Source organism: Ranitomeya variabilis, chromosome 3 (genome assembly GCF_051348905.1).
Source record: "Ranitomeya variabilis isolate aRanVar5 chromosome 3, aRanVar5.hap1, whole genome shotgun sequence".
NCBI classification, from domain to species: Eukaryota; Metazoa; Chordata; class Amphibia; order Anura; family Dendrobatidae; genus Ranitomeya; species Ranitomeya variabilis.
Genome location: NC_135234.1, coordinates 8,666,287 through 8,685,428, shown reverse-complemented (window position 1 = coordinate 8,685,428; position 19,142 = coordinate 8,666,287). Strand labels below are relative to the sequence as shown.

Below are 19,142 nucleotides of genomic sequence, written 5' to 3'. Positions count from 1 at the left end.
TTATATACACCCTGTTATACTCACCCTGTTATACCGCATGTAGGTTATATACACCCCTGTTATACTCACCCTGTTATACCACATGTAGGTTATATACACCCCTGTTATACTCACCCTGTTATACCGCATGTAGGTTATATACACCCTGTTATACTCACCCTGTTATACCGCATCTAGGTTATATACACCCCTGTTATACTCACCCCGTTATACCGCATGTAGGTTATATACACCCCTGTTATACTCACCCTGTTATACCGCATGTAGGTTATATACACCCCTGTTATACTCACCCTGTTATACCGCATGTAGGTTATATACACCCTGTTATACTCACCCCGTTATACCGCATGTAGGTTATATACACCCCTGTTATACTCACCCTGTTATACCACATGTAGGTTATATACACCCCTGTTATACTCACCCTGTTATACCGCATCTAGGTTATATACACCCTGTTATACTCACCCTGTTATACCGCATGTAGGTTATATACACCCCTGTTATACTCACCCTGTTATACCGCATCTAGGTTATATACACCCCTGTTATACTCACCCTGTTATACCGCATCTAGGTTATATACACCCTGTTATACTCACCCTGTTATACCGCATGTAGGTTATATACACCCCTGTTATACTCACCCTGTTATACCACATGTAGGTTATATACACCCCTGTTATACTCACCCTGTTATACCACATCTAGGTTATATACACCCCTGTTATACTCACCCTGTTATACCGCATGTAGGTTATATACACCCTGTTATACTCACCCTGTTATACCGCATGTAGGTTATATACACCCCTGTTATACTCACCCTGTTATACCACATGTAGGTTATATACACCCCTGTTATACTCACCCTGTTATACCGCATGTAGGTTATATACACCCTGTTATACTCACCCTGTTATACCGCATCTAGGTTATATACACCCCTGTTATATTCACCCCGTTATACCGCATGTAGGTTATATACACCCCTGTTATACTCACCCTGTTATACCGCATGTAGGTTATATACACCCCTGTTATACTCACCCTGTTATACCGCATGTAGGTTATATACACCCTGTTATACTCACCCCGTTATACCGCATGTAGGTTATATACACCCCTGTTATACTCACCCTGTTATACCACATGTAGGTTATATACACCCCTGTTATACTCACCCTGTTATACCGCATCTAGGTTATATACACCCTGTTATACTCACCCCGTTATACCGCATGTAGGTTATATACACCCCTGTTATACTCACCCCGTTATACCGCATGTAGGTTATATACACCCCTGTTATACTCACCCTGTTATACCGCATCTAGGTTATATACACCCCTGTTATACTCACCCCGTTATACCGCATGTAGGTTATATACACCCCTGTTATACTCACCCTGTTATACCGCATGTAGGTTATATACACCCCTGTTATACTCACCCCGTTATACCGCATGTAGGTTATATACACCCTGTTATACTCACCCCGTTATACCGCATGTAGGTTATATACACCCCTGTTATACTCACCCTGTTATACCGCATGTAGGTTATATACACCCCTGTTATACTCACCCTGTTATACCGCATGTAGGTTATATACACCCTGTTATACTCACCCCGTTATACCGCATGTAGGTTATATACACCCCTGTTATACTCACCCTGTTATACCGCATCTAGGTTATATACACCCTGTTATACTCACCCTGTTATACCGCATGTAGGTTATATACACCCTGTTATACTCACCCTGTTATACCGCATGTAGGTTATATACACCCTGTTATACTCACCCTGTTATACCGCATCTAGGTTATATACACCCTGTTATACTCACCCTGTTATACCGCATGTAGGTTATATACACCCTGTTATACTCACCCTGTTATACCGCATCTAGGTTATATACACCCTGTTATACTCACCCTGTTATACCGCATGTAGGTTATATACACCCCTGTTATACTCACCCTGTTATACCGCATGTAGGTTATATACACCCCTGTTATACTCACCCTGTTATACCGCATCTAGGTTATATACACCCCTGTTATACTCACCCTGTTATACCGCATCTAGGTTATATACACCCCTGTTATACTCACCCTGTTATACCGCATCTAGGTTATATACACCCTGTTATACTCACCCTGTTATACCGCATGTAGGTTATATACACCCCTGTTATACTCACCCTGTTATACCGCATCTAGGTTATATACACCCCTGTTATACTCACCCCGTTATACCGCATGTAGGTTATATACACCCCTGTTATACTCACCCTGTTATACCGCATGTAGGTTATATACACCTCTGTTATACTCACCCCGTTATACCGCATGTAGGTTATATACACCCCTGTTATACCGCATCTAGGTTATATACACCCCTGTTATACTCACCCCGTTATACCGCATGTAGGTTATATACACCCCTGTTATACTCACCCTGTTATACCGCATGTAGGTTATATACACCCCTGTTATACTCACCCTGTTATACCGCATCTAGGTTATATACACCCTGTTATACTCACCCCGTTATACCGCATGTAGGTTATATACACCCCTGTTATACTCACCCTGTTATACCGCATGTAGGTTATATACACCCCTGTTGTACTCACCCCGTTATACCGCATGTAGGTTATATACACCCCTGTTATACTCACCCTATTAGATACATGATAGATATTTTTTGTCTATTTTCCCATTTTCTTGTTGCTTTATTTTGTTTCTACTTTTGTAGGTTCATGAACTTGGAAACACAAAACTCAAGAAAACGAGAGACGTTCCTCCGTATTCCGAGGTGAGTGCTCGCGGTTTTCTCTTTCCAGCGCAGGTATCCCAGGGTTTTCTAGATCGGCCATCATCAGGAATATCTGGATCTCCCCGTACGAGCCATAAAACGCCCGGCTGTTTACCCCGACGCTTACCACCCTTTTATTACCGCCCCGCAGGCCCCGGGCGCGCCAGTTGCTTGGTCCTAAAGTCTTGTGTTGCTTTTTCGCCCGGAGATGCCTCATAAAGTTTTAATGCATCTCAGTTTTAAGTTGATATAAACCGCGCTGCGGTCACAAGGGGGAAACGCGCGCGGCCATCATTGCGCTCTCTGCGGACTCATTTAACACATACTCGATTGTTAACTTTATTGGCTTAACCCTCCGCCTGCCGGGCACGTTTCCCGGACACATTCATATAACGCACATTAGCAAGTTATTTACGAGGTAAGGAATTAAAAAAAAAACCACGGTGCGTACACGGCGCTGCCTTCAGTCAGGGGATGTAATTGGCGCAGCCGTCTCCTCCAGCAAAGGTCTGCACATTCTCTGGATCTAATTACCTGGGACCCTCGATGCACAGAGGCAGCTGCCAGACACGAGACAAACAAAGGAGAAGATGAAGGGTTATAAGAAGCTGTACGCCCAGGAATTGAGAAGATGGCACTTCATCACAGATAACAGAAGGGGCCGTCTGGACCCCCTGGATCCCCTATATTAGATACAACCGAGGACCACCATAATAACTAGCACTGCCTTTACCTTGAGTGTATTGCCTCATCTCTCCTGTAGGGGGCATAGTCTGCCCCTTCTCACAATCATTACTGCTATTTAGGAGGCGCAGGTGGCACCTGGTAGTCACAGCCGGATCCCGCGTAATTAAAATTCTGGGTGCAAACATTAAGGAGGCATTAAATGGGTGCTCCATGGTAGGTAATCGCTCCTCGTTAGATAGGTCTCCAGCCGTTAGCTGCAATCTGTGGGGAAACTTAGCTGTAAAGGCCCTATCTCCCCACAGCTCCCCCACAGGGGGAATTAGGAATTACACAACAATGGGTGGTTTGCACAATACGGGTCCTCCACCAAGTGACGCGCTTTATATCCACTTCCTGTTATGGCCCAAACATGAGGATCATCAAAAGAGGACCTCCAGCCTTATACCCTGACAGGTGGAGATAGAAAGGTGATAGTGTGGTAATGAAGCTGAGACTGTAAATGATATCAATTCTTATAAATACTGGTAAATTCTATTAATCTTACAGACGGCAACCAAGGTCGAGGGTTGTAACGCGCCTCTCTTAGAAGAATTGTCCCCTCTATGCCACAATCAGTTTGGCATGTTCTACATTGGAGTGTGGAGTTTAAGGAATCTCCCCTTACTTATCCTTAACCTTCTGCAAGAAGGATTGGGCTTTCCATATCCGATTTCTAAATGACAGTTGATAGTCATCAACTGGCAAAGGAAGCATTGTCACGTCGTCTACAGAGTTAAAAACAGGATGCAGTGCATTGAAGATAAGGTGAACCGATGAGATATAGACCAAACATGGGTGAGGAGTCTACTACCGGTAGGCTGTTATGGAGTCTGCCCCTGCCAACAACATGCAAGAGTGGAAGCTGCCTTCACATCCAGTCAGCCAAGCAGAAACGGACAATTAGGGCACAATCCAGCTGTTGCCAGAGCTGCAGCCATTATTGAGGACTTGCCACTGGAGTCGGATGACATGAATAACAAGGATACTGTATGGATGGTCCCTGTCTAAGGTTTACCTTTACTAATAAATATGAGGGTAGAAACTGCTGGATATCAAATAAAACTGTGACCAAGCAAAGGTGGACCAACCACTGCTGGAACCAAGTTTAACCTTCAACTGATGAAGCCAAGGTGGACTTTCCACTGGTGGAGCCAAGGTGAACCTTTCAATGATGGATTCATGATGAACCTTCTGCTGGTGGAGCGAAGGCGTACCTTCCACTGCTTAAGCCAAGGTGTATCATCCCCTGCTGGAGACAAGGTTGAACTTCCACAGGTGAAGCCAAAATGGACGTTGCACTTGTGGAGCCAAAATGGACCTTCCACTGGTGGAGCCAAGGTGGGCTTTCCACTGTTGAAGCCAAGGTGGACTTTGCACTTCTGGAGCCAAGGTGGATCATCCACTGCTGGAGCCAAGGTGAAACTTCTATTGGTGGAGCCAAGGTGAATCTTCCACTGTTAGAGCCAAGGTGTTCATTCCACTGGTGGACCCAAAGTGGACATTCTGGTGGAACCAAGGTGGAACTTGCACTTGTGGATCCAAGATGTACATCCACTGATGAATCCAAGGTGGACCATCCACTGCTGGATTCAAGGTGGAACAACGGTGGAGCCAAAATAAACCTTCCACTAGTTGAGCCAAGGTGGACTTTGCATTGCTGGAACAAATGTGGACCCTCCAGTCCTGCAGCCATGGTGGACCTTCTACTGGTGTTTGGGTCATTCATGACTGAGCTACAGGAGACCAAGATCTTTGATGGAACAATAGGAACATGGTAAGCAGAAACAAGATGAATGGAAGCAATTACAGAAATCATGAAGGAAGCCTACAGACCAAAACAGAGGAAGGGATATCATTGAGGTCCTCCCTGCCTTCTTATCATGATATTGGATATAATGACTATTATAAGTGAGTAGTCCTCTAATCGATGATAAAAGACATCATCAGACAACATAGGTGGATCATGACACCACTCCACAAGAACCTGAAATGATGAGTAAGTGTCATACTATTACGGTCTTCGGTAAGGAAGAATCCTCAAACTGGAACTGGGACCCTAAACTATCCCTGTCCTTGGGGTACTCTCGAAGGTAGAGAGGCCTGAGTCTTCGACCTTACTTGCTCCTGTTGATCTGTCCCCTCCCACACTCCATGAGTCATGGGACAGAAATGTAAAGTAAACAAGACACAAAGACAAAACAGGGATAACAGAAAGCAACAAACATACAAAACACTCACCAAAGGTATATAGGGAAGGATAGGAATGTACCAACCAAATGGAAATGGGACAGTGAGGAAAGCTAACACCCAAAAACAGCACGCAACTATCTCCAGCAGCAACAACAATCTCCTATTTAGCACGGCGTCATCAAGGAGCTAGGAAACAAAGCTTTCACTGGCAAGACAGAGAAGGTCTGTCCAAGTTTTATAGGTAGAGGAAATGACCAGGTCAGGAACAGCTGAAATGGAGCTTCAACTTTCTAACCAACATAGAAAGGGTTGTTACACTAAACAAAGCAAAATCCATTCAGTATGGGACACAAACACACAGGCTAAATGGAAGATCTTTGATTCACAATACGCAGTTATCCTCTAACCCCAGATCTCCCAGGAGGACGTGACACACTTGTAACAGTAAGGCCACTTACACATATAGATTATTTGAGTTTTTTTACCTTAGTGTATGGCAGCCAAAACCAGGAGTGGGTGATGAATACTAAAGTGGTGACGGGTTTCTATCATACTTTCCCTGTGACTGTTCCACTCCTGGTTTTGGCTTATAAATACTGAGATAAAATACTGACCAAATACTGAATGTAGCTTAAGACATACAGAACCCCCCACACATAACCCCCACGAAGATCTGCGTGTCTATACATGGGCATTTTACCACAGGCTTCTGTAACGTAGGAACATGAAATCAGGGACCTTGTTTATATACAGTATAAATATCCTGCAAAAGCAAATATGGTGTAGACATGTGTGTTCCTATAGACATGGTGGTACCTCCTGTAGGCATTGTGTCGACCCTATATACATGCCCTATGCCCCTCTATATACAGTGCCTTGCGAAAGTATTCGGCCCCCTGGAACTTTTCAACCTTTTCCCACATATCATGTATCAAACATAAAGATATCAAATGTAAATTTTTGGTGAAGAATCAGCAACAAGTGGAACACAATTGTGAAGCTGAACGAAATTTATTGGTTATTTTACATTTTTGTGGAAATTCAAAAACTGAAAAGTGGGGTGTGCAATATTATTCAGCCCCTTTACTTTCAGTGCAGAAGTTCATTGTGGATCTCTGAATGATCCAATGTTGTCCTAAATGCCTAATGATGATAAATATAATCCACCTGTGTGTAATCAAGTCTCCGTATAAATGCAGCTGCTCTGTGATAGTCTCAGGGTTCTGTTTGAAGCACAGAGAGCATCATGAAGACCAAGGAACACAACAGGCAGGTCCGTGATACTGTTGTGGAGAAGGTTAAAGCCGGATTTGGATACAAAATGATTTCCAGAACTTAAAACATCCCAAGGAGCACTGTGCAAGCGATCATATTGAAATGGAAGGAGTATCATACCACTGCAAATCTACCAAGACCCGGCCGTCCCTCTAAACTTTCATCTCAAACAAGGAGAAGACTGATGAGAGATGCATCCAAGAGGCCCATGATCACTCTGGATGAACTGCAGAGATCTACAGCTGAGGTGGGACAGTCTGTCCATAGGACAACAATCAGTCGTACACTGCACAAATCTGGCCTTTATGGAAGAGTGGCAAGAAGACAAGAAGAAAGCCATTTCTCAAAGATATCCATAAAAAGTGTCATTTAAAGTTTGCAACAAGCCACCTGGGAGACACCAAACATGTGGAAGAAGGTGCTCTGCTCAGATGAAACCAAGATCGAACTTTTTGGCAACAATGCCAAACGATATGTTTGGCGTAAAGGCAACACAGCTCATCACCCTGAACACACCATCCCCACTGTCAAACATGGTGGTGGCAGCATCATGGTTTGGGCCTGCTTTTCTTCAGCAGGGACAGGGAAGATGGTTAAAATTGATGGGAAGATGGATGGAGCCAAATACAGGACCATTCTTAAAGAAAACCTGTTGGAGTGTGCAAAAGACCTGAGACTGGGACGGAGATTTGTCTTCCAACAAGACAATGATCCCAAACATAAAGCAAAATCTACAATGGAATGGTTCACTAATAAACGTGTCCAGGTGTTAGAATGGCCAAGTCAGAGTCCAGACCTCAATCCAATCGAGAATCTGTGGAAAGAGCTGAAAACTGCTGTTCACAATCTCCATCCAACCTCACTGAGCTCGAGCTGTTTGCAAGGAAGAACGGGCAAGAATTTCAGTCTCTCGATGTACAAAACTGATAGAGACATTCCCCAAGAGACTTGTAATCGCAGCAAAAGGTGGCACAACAAAGTATTAAGGTAAAGGGGCCGAATAATATTGCACGCCCCACTTTTCAGTTTTTGAATTTCCGCAAAAATTTAAAATAACCAATAAATTTAGTTCAACTTCACAATTGTGTTCCACTTGTTGTTGATTCTTCACCAAAATTTACAATTGGTATCTTTATGTTTGAAGCATGATATGTGGGAAAAGGTTGAAAAGTTCCAGGGAGCCGAATACTTTTGCAAGGCACTGTATGCCATGTGCACCTATAAACATGGTGGTGCCCATAAAGACATGTTGTGTGCCTTCTGTAGACATGATAGTGACCCTATATACATTCAGTGTGCCCCTATAAACATGGTGGAGTACATACAGACATTTTGTGTGCCCCCTGAAGACATGGTTGTGTCACCTGTAGACATGGTAGTTACCCTATATGCTTGATGGTGCCCATATAGACATGTTGTGTGCCCCTGTAGACATGGTGGTGCCATTTGTAGACTTGGTAGTGATTCTATATACATGCCATGTACCCCTATAGACATGGTGGTGCGTCTATAGGCATAGTGGTGCTCCTTTAGACATGGTGGTGCCCCTATAGACATGGTGGTACCCCCTTTAGACATGGTGGTGCCCCTTTAGACATTGTAGTGACCCTTTAGACATGGTTGTGCCCCTTTAGACATGGTAGTGCCCCTACAGACATGGTGGTGCCTCTTTAGACATGGTGGTGCACCTTTAGACATGTTGTGTGCCCCCAGTAGACATGGTGGTACTCGTTTAGACTTGGTGGTGCCCCCTTTAGACATGGTGATGCCCCTATAGACATGGTGGTGCCCCTTTAGACGTAGTGCCCCTACAGACATGGTGGTGCGCTATCAGACATGGCGGTGCATGCTTTAGACATGGTAGTGCCCCTGTAGACATGTTGTGTGCCCTTTTTAGACATGAGGGTGCCCCTATAGACATAGTGGTACCCTCTTTAGACATGGTGATGCCCCTATAGACATGGTGGTGCCCCTTTAGACGTAGTGCCCCTACAGACATGGTGGTGTGCCATCAGACATGGCGGTGCATCCTTTAGACATGGTAGTGCCCCTGTAGACATGTTGTGTGCCCTTTTTAGACATGAGGGTGCCCCTATAGACATAGTGGTACCCTCTTTAGACATGGTGATGCCTCTTTAGACATGGTGGTGCCCCTTTAGACATTGTAGTGCCCCTATAGACTTGGCGGTGTCCCTATAGACACCTATGAACCCCATCGGGGACACCGATGATAATGTGTGCAAACTGTAAAGCGCTGCGGAATGTGTTAGCGCTAAATAAAAATAAAGATTATTAGCATTATAGTATTATAAACATAATGGTGCCCCCTATAGACATGGTGATGCCCCCTATAGACATGGTGGTGCCCCTTTAGACATGGTGGTGCCCCTTTAGACATGGTGGTGCCCCTTTAGACATGTTGTGTGCCCCTTTAGACATGTTGTGTGCCACTTTAGACATGTTGTGTGCCCCCAGCCAGTAGACATGGTGGTACCCGTTTAGACATGGTGGTGATTGTTTAGACATGGTGGTGCCCCTTTAGACATGTTGTGTGCCCCCTGTAGACATGGTGGTGCCCCCTTTAGACATGGTGCCCCTTTAGACATGTTGTGTGCCCCTTTAGACATGTTGTGTGTCCCTTTAGACATAGTGTGTGCCCCAGTAGACATGGTGGTGCTCATTTAGACATGGTGGTGCTCATTTAGACATGGTGGTGCCCCTTTAGACATGTTGTGTGCCCCCTTTAGACATGTTGTGTGCCCCCTTTAGACATGTTGTGTGCCCCCTTTAGACATGTTGTGTGCCCCCAGTAGACATGGTGGTGCTCATTTAGACATGGTGGTGCCCCTTAAGACATGTTGTGTGCCCCCTTTAGACATGTTGTGTGCCCCCTTTACACATGTTGTGTGCCCCCTGTAGACATGGTGCTCGTTTAGACATGGTGGTGCCTCTTTAGACATGGTGCCCATTTAGACATGTGTGCACCCTTTAGACATGGTGGTACACCTTTAGACATGGTGGTGCACCTTTAGAGATGTCGTGTGCCCCCTGTAGACATGGTGGTGTCCCATGGGTTGCACCACAGGTTGAGAACCTCGGCTCCGGAGCTGTGCAGTAGTCACTGTAGATGTGCAGCATTGGAGCCTGGCACCTGGGCAGGGATAGTAGTAGGGCTGAACAGCAGTGATGATTCTGCACTTATGACCTCCGGAGCAGACATCTCTGGCTGCATTGGACCAGGGTGTAATCGCGGTCACATGGAATACATTGATGTGGAAGATTAAGGCTCCGCTTGATGTGAGCAGCATATGTTCCCATCAGGGGGTCCCGATACATGTGTGCCCAACTGTCTGCTCACAAACGCCCAAGAGCCGGTGGTGGATGAGAACTGGATGTGGGCCCGGATCCTGCACATGATGGATGATATGCGATAATCATTACCAGCCAGGACACCCACAAAACAGAACCGAGTCTGCATATCGGGGAGCGGCAATCTGAGGCTCATCCCCCCTAAATCCAGTCACTATGGATGTATCGGAGCCATCGCCCGACTCCCACATCCAGTGTCAGAAGGATCGAGATATCTCCATACTGAGTAGATGACATGATGGCTTCCAGAATATGTCAGGACGAGTCACCTAAGCTAATAGTCTGGTATAGACGGGGCAGAAGATAGCACGGGCGAGGAGCAAGTGCCCCCGAGGGCTCAGTGCAATCCTCACAGTGTGCACTATAAGGCGCTGTTATATCTTCTTTGTGACACTATCATGGAGCTTTGCAATCAAAATCCTCCCCCATTTCTAAATTCGGATTATTAGTAACACTTACAACTTTTCTGATATTTGCAATAAACCAATGAGACAAGAACAATGTAAAGATCTGATCAACTATCATAAAGAGAGGTTTCTCCAAATTCACTCCATAAATGTCACTATTAATGATTGCTGCAGTGTCTGTATTATCCAACTCTTCATGATCAGCAAATTCGGTATTTAGTCGACCCCTCTGGCTGTTGTAACCAGCTATAGACGTGGTGCATTGCTAGATACCAAACTCTTACAGCGTCCCTGAAGATTCTCAGCACAGTCCTCATTGGAAATGGCCTTTAGGTTACTAATATTTTTGGGTTGTCAAGAGAGAAGTTCAAAAGTAAACACAAAAGATCATTGCACAAACAAGAAGGATACAAGAAGATACAGCAGCATTGACTGTTCCTAGCGATACAGCCACGAGCAGAGGTCACATAGGAGCCCCACTACCTGGATGAGTCAGAAAGAGGAGGCTAACTTCTGCTGCTGCAGATTCTGGATGAGGACGGCGCTCAAAACTTCCTCCACTGACTGCAGCTGGTGCTGAGGTTTCAGTGAAGCATGGCAAGGGATCTGTTTGATGTCTACAGTGAAGCACAATTGGGGCTCTGTGATGTCTACATTGAGACACAGCGGGGGCTCGGTGATGCCTACAGTGAAGCATGGCGGGAGCTCAGTGATGTCTACAGTGAAGCACGGGGGTTCGGTGATGTCTCCAGTGAGGCGCGGTGGGCCTAGTGATGCCTTCAGTGAAGCACGGTGGGGGCATGGTGACATCTACAGTGAAGCACAGCAGGGCTCGGTGAAGCATGGCGAGGGCTCAATGTTGTCTCCAGTGAGGCACAGTGGGGGATCAGTGATGCCTACAGTGAAGCACGATGAGGGCTCAGTGATATCTACATTGAGGCATGGCGAGGGCTCGGCTATGTCTACAAGAAGCATGGCAGGGGCTCGGTGATGTTTACAGTGACACATGGTGGGGTCTTGGTGATGTCTACAGTGAAGCTCTGTGGGAGCTCAGTGATGTCTACAGTGAAGCACGGAGAGGGCTCAGTGATACCTACAGTGAAGCACGGTGGGGGTTCAGTGATGTCTGCAATGAAGCATGGTGGGCGCTCGCTGATGTCTACAGTGAAGCACAAAAGGTGCTCAATGATAACTAAAGTGAAGCACAGAGTGGGTTCAGTGATGTCTACAGTGAAGCATGGTGGGAGCTCGGTGATGCCTATACTGAAGCATGGAGGTTCGGCGATGCCTACAGTGAAGAACGATGGGGGATCAGTGATGTCTACAGTGAAGCACGGCAAAGGCTCAGTAATATTTACAGTGAAGCATGGCGGGGGCTCGGTGATTTCTAGAGTGAAGCATGGCGGGGGCTCGGTGATGTCTATAGTGAAGCACGGCGAAGGCTCAGTAATATTTACAGTGAAGCATGGTGGGGGCTCGGTGATGTCTACAGTGAAGCATAGCTGGTATTAGTGATGTTTACAGTGAAGCATGGTGAGGGCTCGGTGATGTCTACAGTGAAGCACGGCGACGACTCAGTAATATTTACAGTGAAGCATGGCGGGGGCTTGGAGATGTCTACAGTGAAGCACAGCGGGGCTCTGTGATGCCTACAGTGAAACACGGCGGGGGCTCGGTGATGTCTACAGTGAAGCACATCGGGGGCTCTGTGATGCCTACAGTGAAACACGACGGGGGCTCGGTGATGTCTACAGTGAAGCACAGCGAAGACTCAGTAATATTTACAGTGAAGCATGGCGGGGGCTTGGAGATGTCTACAGTGAAGCACAGCGGGGGCTCTGATGTCTACGGTGAATCACGGCGGGGGCTCAGTGATGTCTACAGTGAAGCACAGCGGGGGCTCTGTGATGCCTACAGTGAAACACGATGGGGGCTCGGTGATGTCTACAGTGAAGCACAGCGGGGGGCTCTGTGATGCCTACAGTGAAACACGGCGGGGGCTCGGTGATGTCTACAGTGAAGCATGGCTGGTATTAGTGATGTTTACGGTGAAGTGCAGCGGAGGCTCATTGTTCTAGGACTTGGAAACTTGCATTGTGTGGTGAAAAAGATTAATCCAATCAAGTACCGGTAAATCCTAGGAGAACACGTCACACCTTCTGTGAGGAGCGGAAGCTCAAGTATCATTGGACTTTCCAACAGGGTAACAATCGAAGTGCCTCACAGTCCACTATGTTTTGGTTTCAGAAATCGTGGAACATCCTGAAGCCGCTGTCAGCGTCCTGACTTGGACACCATAGAGAATCTTTGGTGAGATGTGAAGATGGCGGCTACATTACCAAACCCAAGAATATTAGTGACATGGAGGCCATTACCTATGAGGACTGGGCTGTGATTCTTCAGGATCGCTGGCAGAAGCCGGTGTCTGGGTACACATCATGGCTGTAGCAGGTGATAACAGCCAGAGGGGCTCTACTGAGTACTAATGACAAAGGTCATGAAGGGGGATACTTCTGATATTGCAGGAGTTGGTAAAAGTGGCATTTTGTGAGTAATTTGGAGAAATGTCTCGCTGTTAGTTGCTCAGATATTTACATTGTTGTTGGTTTCTTGGAAACCGCAGAAAGGTTGGGTAAGTTCACATTAGGTGTTCTTTTCAGCTGTTTTTTTCTGCAGCAATACCTGATCTCTTGGCAGAAAAAAAGCTGCAGAAAAAAATCATGTCTTCCTTCTTTTTTCTTGCATTTTTCACGGCGTTATTTGCATGCTAAATTTGTCTCTTGTGCATGCTGATAAAGTTTAGTGTTGAAAAAAAGTCCTATTCCAAAGAATGAGGTTTTGGAACACAAAACGCAGCAAAACATGATACCTGCGTTTTTTCAGTGTTTTTTCACCATCCATTCAAGTCAATGGGTGAAAAACGCTGAAAAAAACGCTGCTAAAACACTGAAAGAAGTGACATGCTCTATGTCCAAAAAACCATGCAAAGCACAAAAGACTGATGACAAAAAAAACAAGGTGTGTGCATAAGATTTCGGAAATCTCATAGACTTTAATGGTACTGTAAAACGCAGATGAAAATTGGCATAAAAAATGCAGCAAAAAAAAAAGCAGCAAAAACGTCCCGTGTGAACTTAGTTTAAATGTTACTGATAATCCATGCGCTGCATAAAATAACTGGTGCGATTTATTACAGTGCGGTCTGGTTTCAGACCGAGTTATGAACTGACGTCAGACTTCTGTTTTATCAGTCCTGCGACTCCAGACATCTGATATTGTCATTTATTATAAAGCCATTAAAACATTCAAAGTGAATATGAAGTGCAAAAAAACACAAAGAAAGTGTCTCATCTGTCGCATGTGGGATCGCTGAGTGTCCCTAGACAGCTCTCGGTCTGAGTTGGGCCTGGTGCCTCAGATTTTACACTTTGAATGGTTTTCATGGATTCATAATATATGGCAAACTACGGTGAGGCCCATAGAAAGTGGCCTTCCCCGGCAATAGCACGGCGAGACGAATTCTTCAGGATTCCAAACACTGAGCACCAAACGCCAATTTTCTGCTCATGAAGTGGTGTTTCATCAGTCAAATAGGGATCATTACTGACCTCGTACCTCGTGTTCTGTGAAGCTACATGACCTCTTAACCAAGCTTTGTCCATCATGAAGTGGTGTTTCATCAGTCAATTACGGATCTTCAGTGACCCGTACCTAGTGTTCTCTGAAGCTACATGACCTCTTAACCAAGCTTTGTCCATCATGAAGTGGTGTTTCATCAGTCAATTACGGATCTTCAGTGACCCGTACCTCGTGTTCTGTGAAGCTACATGACCTCTTAACTAAGCTTTTTCCATTATGAAGTGGTGTTTCATCAGTCAATTACGGATCTTCAGTGACCCGTACCTCATGTTCTGTGAAGCTACATAACCTCTTAACCAAGCTTTTTCCATTATGAAGTGGTGTTTCATCAGTCAATTACGGATCTTCAGTGACCCGTACCTCATGTTCTGTGAAGCTACATGACCTCTTAACCAAGCTTTTTCCATTATGAAGTGGTGTTTCATCAGTCAATTACGGATCTTCAGTGACCCGTACCTCATGTTCTGTGAAGCTACATGACCTCTTAACCAAGCTTTTTCCATTATGAAGTGGTGTTTCATCAGTCAATTACGGATCTTCAGTGACCCGTACCTCATGTTCTGTGAAGCTACATGACCTCTTAACCAAGCTTTTTCCATTATGAAGTGGTGTTTCATCAGTCAATTACGGATCTTCAGTGACCCGTACCTCATGTTCTGTGAAGCTACATGACCTCTTAACCAAGCTTTTTCCATTATGAAGTGGTGTTTCATCAGTCAATTACGGATCTTCAGTGACCCGTACCTCATGTTCTGTGAAGCTACATGACCTCTTAACCAAGCTTTTTCCATTATGAAGTGGTGTTTCATCAGTCAATTACGGATCTTCAGTGACCCGTACCTCATGTTCTGTGAAGCTACATGACCTCTTAACCAAGCTTTTTCCATTATGAAGTGGTGTTTCATCAGTCAATTACGGATCTTCAGTGACCCGTACCTCATGTTCTGTGAAGCTACATGACCTCTTAACCAAGCTTTTTCCATTATGAAGTGGTGTTTCATCAGTCAATTACGGATCTTCAGTGACCCGTACCTCATGTTCTGTGAAGCTACATAACCTCTTAACCAAGCTTTTTCCATTATGAAGTGGTGTTTCATCAGTCAAATTGGGATCTTCAGTGACCCGTACCTCATATTCTGTGAAGCTACATGACCTCTTAACCAAGCTTCATCCATTATGAAGTGGTGTTTCATCAGTCAATTACGGATCTTCAATGACTCGTACCTCATTTTCTGTGAAGCTACATGACCTCTTAACCAAGCTATTTCCATTATGAAGTGGTTTCATCAGTCAAATGGGGATCTTCAGTGACCTGTACCTCATGTTCTGTGAAGCTACAGTACGTGACCTCTTAACCAAGATTTGTCCATCATGGAGTAAAGCAATGGGTCCAAACACCCATCACCAATCAGTCAGTCGCCACGTACAGGAGCCGATGCGTTTAGCGTTGTTTGTCTTTCAGCTCCGCACGTTATTGGATTTGGTTTAAGGTTTGGAGATTTCAGCGCTCGCTGACACATTGTTCGTGATGCACCCACTTGCTGACTGTCTTCAAGTTGATTTTTGGGGATTACTTACAATCTGCTGCTAAATTTCCTGACCAATGGAGTCCTTGGTTTCTTCATGCTTGGGACAGAGCCGGTTTGATGCCACTCTGAGTACCCCGTTTGCCTGGAGGCTTTGTTCCTGGGCATTTGTTGAGAAGGCCTCTTGCTTTTCCTTAATCCATCTGATTCACATATAGCTTTCCACATTCACTACTTGCTTTTCAAGGGAGAACATGATGTGCACAGTCCGACTGCACAGGAAGGCAAAGTAAGGTCGGCACGCTGCACATGGGGCGACACCACGTCACCAGAGAGCAAGGGGCGACGGCCTCCCTCCAAGAGTCTAGCACTGTGGCACCGGCATTGGAGGCTTCTCTTCCACTGCTGGACTACAAAACTTCGTCATTCTAATACCTGGAGGTCAGAGTCAGATGACCACCAGGGTCAAATCCCCCATCTACCATTCCTTTCTGTGAGCAAAGAGAGGTGAGGGGAAAGGTTATTTTTTAAAATTCTGAAATGCCATCTTTAATATAGTCCCTGATCACTGTTTGGCGGTATTATGTGCGGACTGTGCAATGATTGGTCAGTGTATTCCACTGCTATGTACGCATGTGAGTACGTCATGTGAACTCATTATGGGAATGTTCTTGTGCATTCTTTGGCAATATTATATGAGCACTGTATTGTAAGTGGTCACTCTATGGCACTGCTACAGTACAAGTCAAAAAGTTTGGACACCCCTGTTCATGCAATGTTTTCCTTGTTTCTATTGGAATGTGCAATAGTAGATTCAGACTAAAATCAGCAAATCCACAAAGGAATATATGGAAACCGCAAGTAAAAAAACAGTTGTGACACAAGCCAGAATATGTTACCCTCAGATTCCTCAGTGCCCCCCTATGAATCTGATGACAGCATTACACCCCCTCGGCTTCTCTCCGCAGCTTCATCAGATCATAACCTGGAATGGCTTCAGAAGTCCTGAAGAATTTCCCGGAGATGCTGAGCACTTAACAGCTGCTTTATCTTCTCCTTGCGTCCAACTCATCCCAAACCATCTCCATTGGCCGAAGTCGGTGATTTTGAAGGCCGTGTCTTTATTATCTCCATTGGCTTAAGTCGGTGATTGTGGAGGCCATGTCATTATTATATCCATTGGCTGAAGTGGGTGATTGTGGAAGCCATGTTATTATTATCTGGTGAGGCGAGGGCAGCTCCGATGGGGCGAGGCGACAACTCCAGTGGAGGCGAGGCGGCAACTCTGGTGTTGGTGAGGAGGCAGCTCCACTGCTGGCGAGGCGACAGCTCCAGTGCTGGTGAGGATGGGGGATACTTGGGAAATGTTGTGGAGGCAATTGAGTGAGGAACCTATGAGTGTAGAGGAGAGAAGGAGGTCATGGAAGGACCGGAGATTGCAAGTTGGAAGATATCTGGAGATGATCTAAGGTGACAGACTATGGGCAGCTTTGTACTGGATTCGTTGGGAAATTTGGAGCCAATTAAGGGATTTGCAGACTGGAGGAGTAGCGAGGAGAGACGTGGATTATTCTAGCAGAGTTAGTTGAGGTGGGAGATGAGGGCACACACTATTATTTTAGTAGAGTCAGGGTTGAGGAAAGGACTGATTCTGAAACTACCATATTTTTGAGTTGGAGGCTGCAGAAGGTAGTAAGAGCTTTTATATGTGGTGTGAGTGACAGGGCAGAGTGAAGGGTTACTCCGAGGCAGCGGACTTCCAGTTCAGTGGAAAGCGTGATATTATTTATGCTTCAGCTGTAAGTCGTTATTAATTTTGGTCAGGGTAGTCAAATAGTGACTTACATAGGACAGTTCAGCATGGAGTTTGGAGGTGAACCGGACCGGTGATATGGGGCGATAGCTGTACGCTGAGGTCAGGTTGAGTAAGTTCTCCTTCAGTGATGGTGGAAAGGAAAGTTATCGGGGAGGGCAGTGGTTTGCTATACATAGGGGTTGTGATGGTTGAGCAGTAAAGTCTTGCCTGGTTTGGTCTATCTTGTTGAAGTGTACGGCAAGGTTTTCGGCAAAGATGAGGAAAGTTGGAGGGGACAGTGGAAGGCGGAGCTGGGAGTTAAGTGTTGAATAACTGTTTGGGTTTGTGAGATAAAGAAGATATGAAGCCGCAGACTCCATCCCTCTCCTTCTGGGTCACATCTTCTTTATACAGACTGAGTTGTGTGCATTATCCTGTTACAACACAAATGAGGCACTAAGTGCAAACCAAATGTGATAATGGTCACTGCAGAACGCTGTGGTCGCCATGTTGAACAAGTGTGCCATGAATTTATAGTAAATCGTCAACGTTGTTACCAGCAGAGACCCTCACACCATCGCACCTACCCTCCATGCTTCACGCACCTCACACCATCGCACCTCCCCTCCATGCTTCACACACCTCACACCATCGCGCCTCCCCTCCATGCTTCACGCACCTCACACCATCGCGCCTCCCCTCCATGCTTCACGCACCTCACACCATCGCACCTCCCCTCCATGCTCCACGCACCTCACACCATCGCACCTACCCTCCATACTTCACGCACCTCACACCATCGCACCTCCCCTCCATGCTTCACACACCTCACACCATCGCAACTCCCCTCCATGCTTCACACACCTCACACCATCGCACCTCCCCTCCATGCTTCACACACCTCACACCATCGCACCTCCCCTCCATGCTTCACACACCTCACACCATCGCAACTCCCCTCCATGCTTCACACACCTCACACCATCGCACCTCCCCTCCATGCTTCACGCACCTCACACCATCGCAACTCCCCTCCATGCTTCACACACCTCACACCATCGCACCTCCCCTCCATGCTTCACACACCTCACACCATCGCACCTCCCCTCCATGCTTCACACACCTCACACCATCGCACCTCCCCTCCATGCTTCACACACCTCACACCATCGCGCCTCCCCTCCATGCTTCACGCACCTCACACCATCGCACCTCCCCTCCATGCTTCACACACCTCACACCATCGCACCTACCCTCCATGCTTCACGCACCTTACACCATCACGCCTCCCCTCCATGCTTCACGCACCTCACACCATCGCACCTCCCCTCCATGCTTCACGCACCTCACACCATCGCAACTCCCCTCCATGCTTCACACACCTCA

The 19,142-nt window shown here is 46.1% G+C and overlaps 1 protein-coding gene across 1 annotated transcript in view; it reads left to right on the top strand.

The window, feature by feature from the left end:
- Positions 1 to 19,142, top strand: part of SPAG17 (sperm associated antigen 17) — a 279,955-nt gene that overhangs the window by 173,122 nt on the left and 87,691 nt on the right. Inside the window, exon 3 of the mRNA XM_077299087.1 lies at positions 2,770 to 2,829. Coding sequence (XP_077155202.1) covers positions 2,770 to 2,829 — 60 coding nt within the window. The remainder of the gene's footprint in view (positions 1 to 2,769; positions 2,830 to 19,142) is intronic.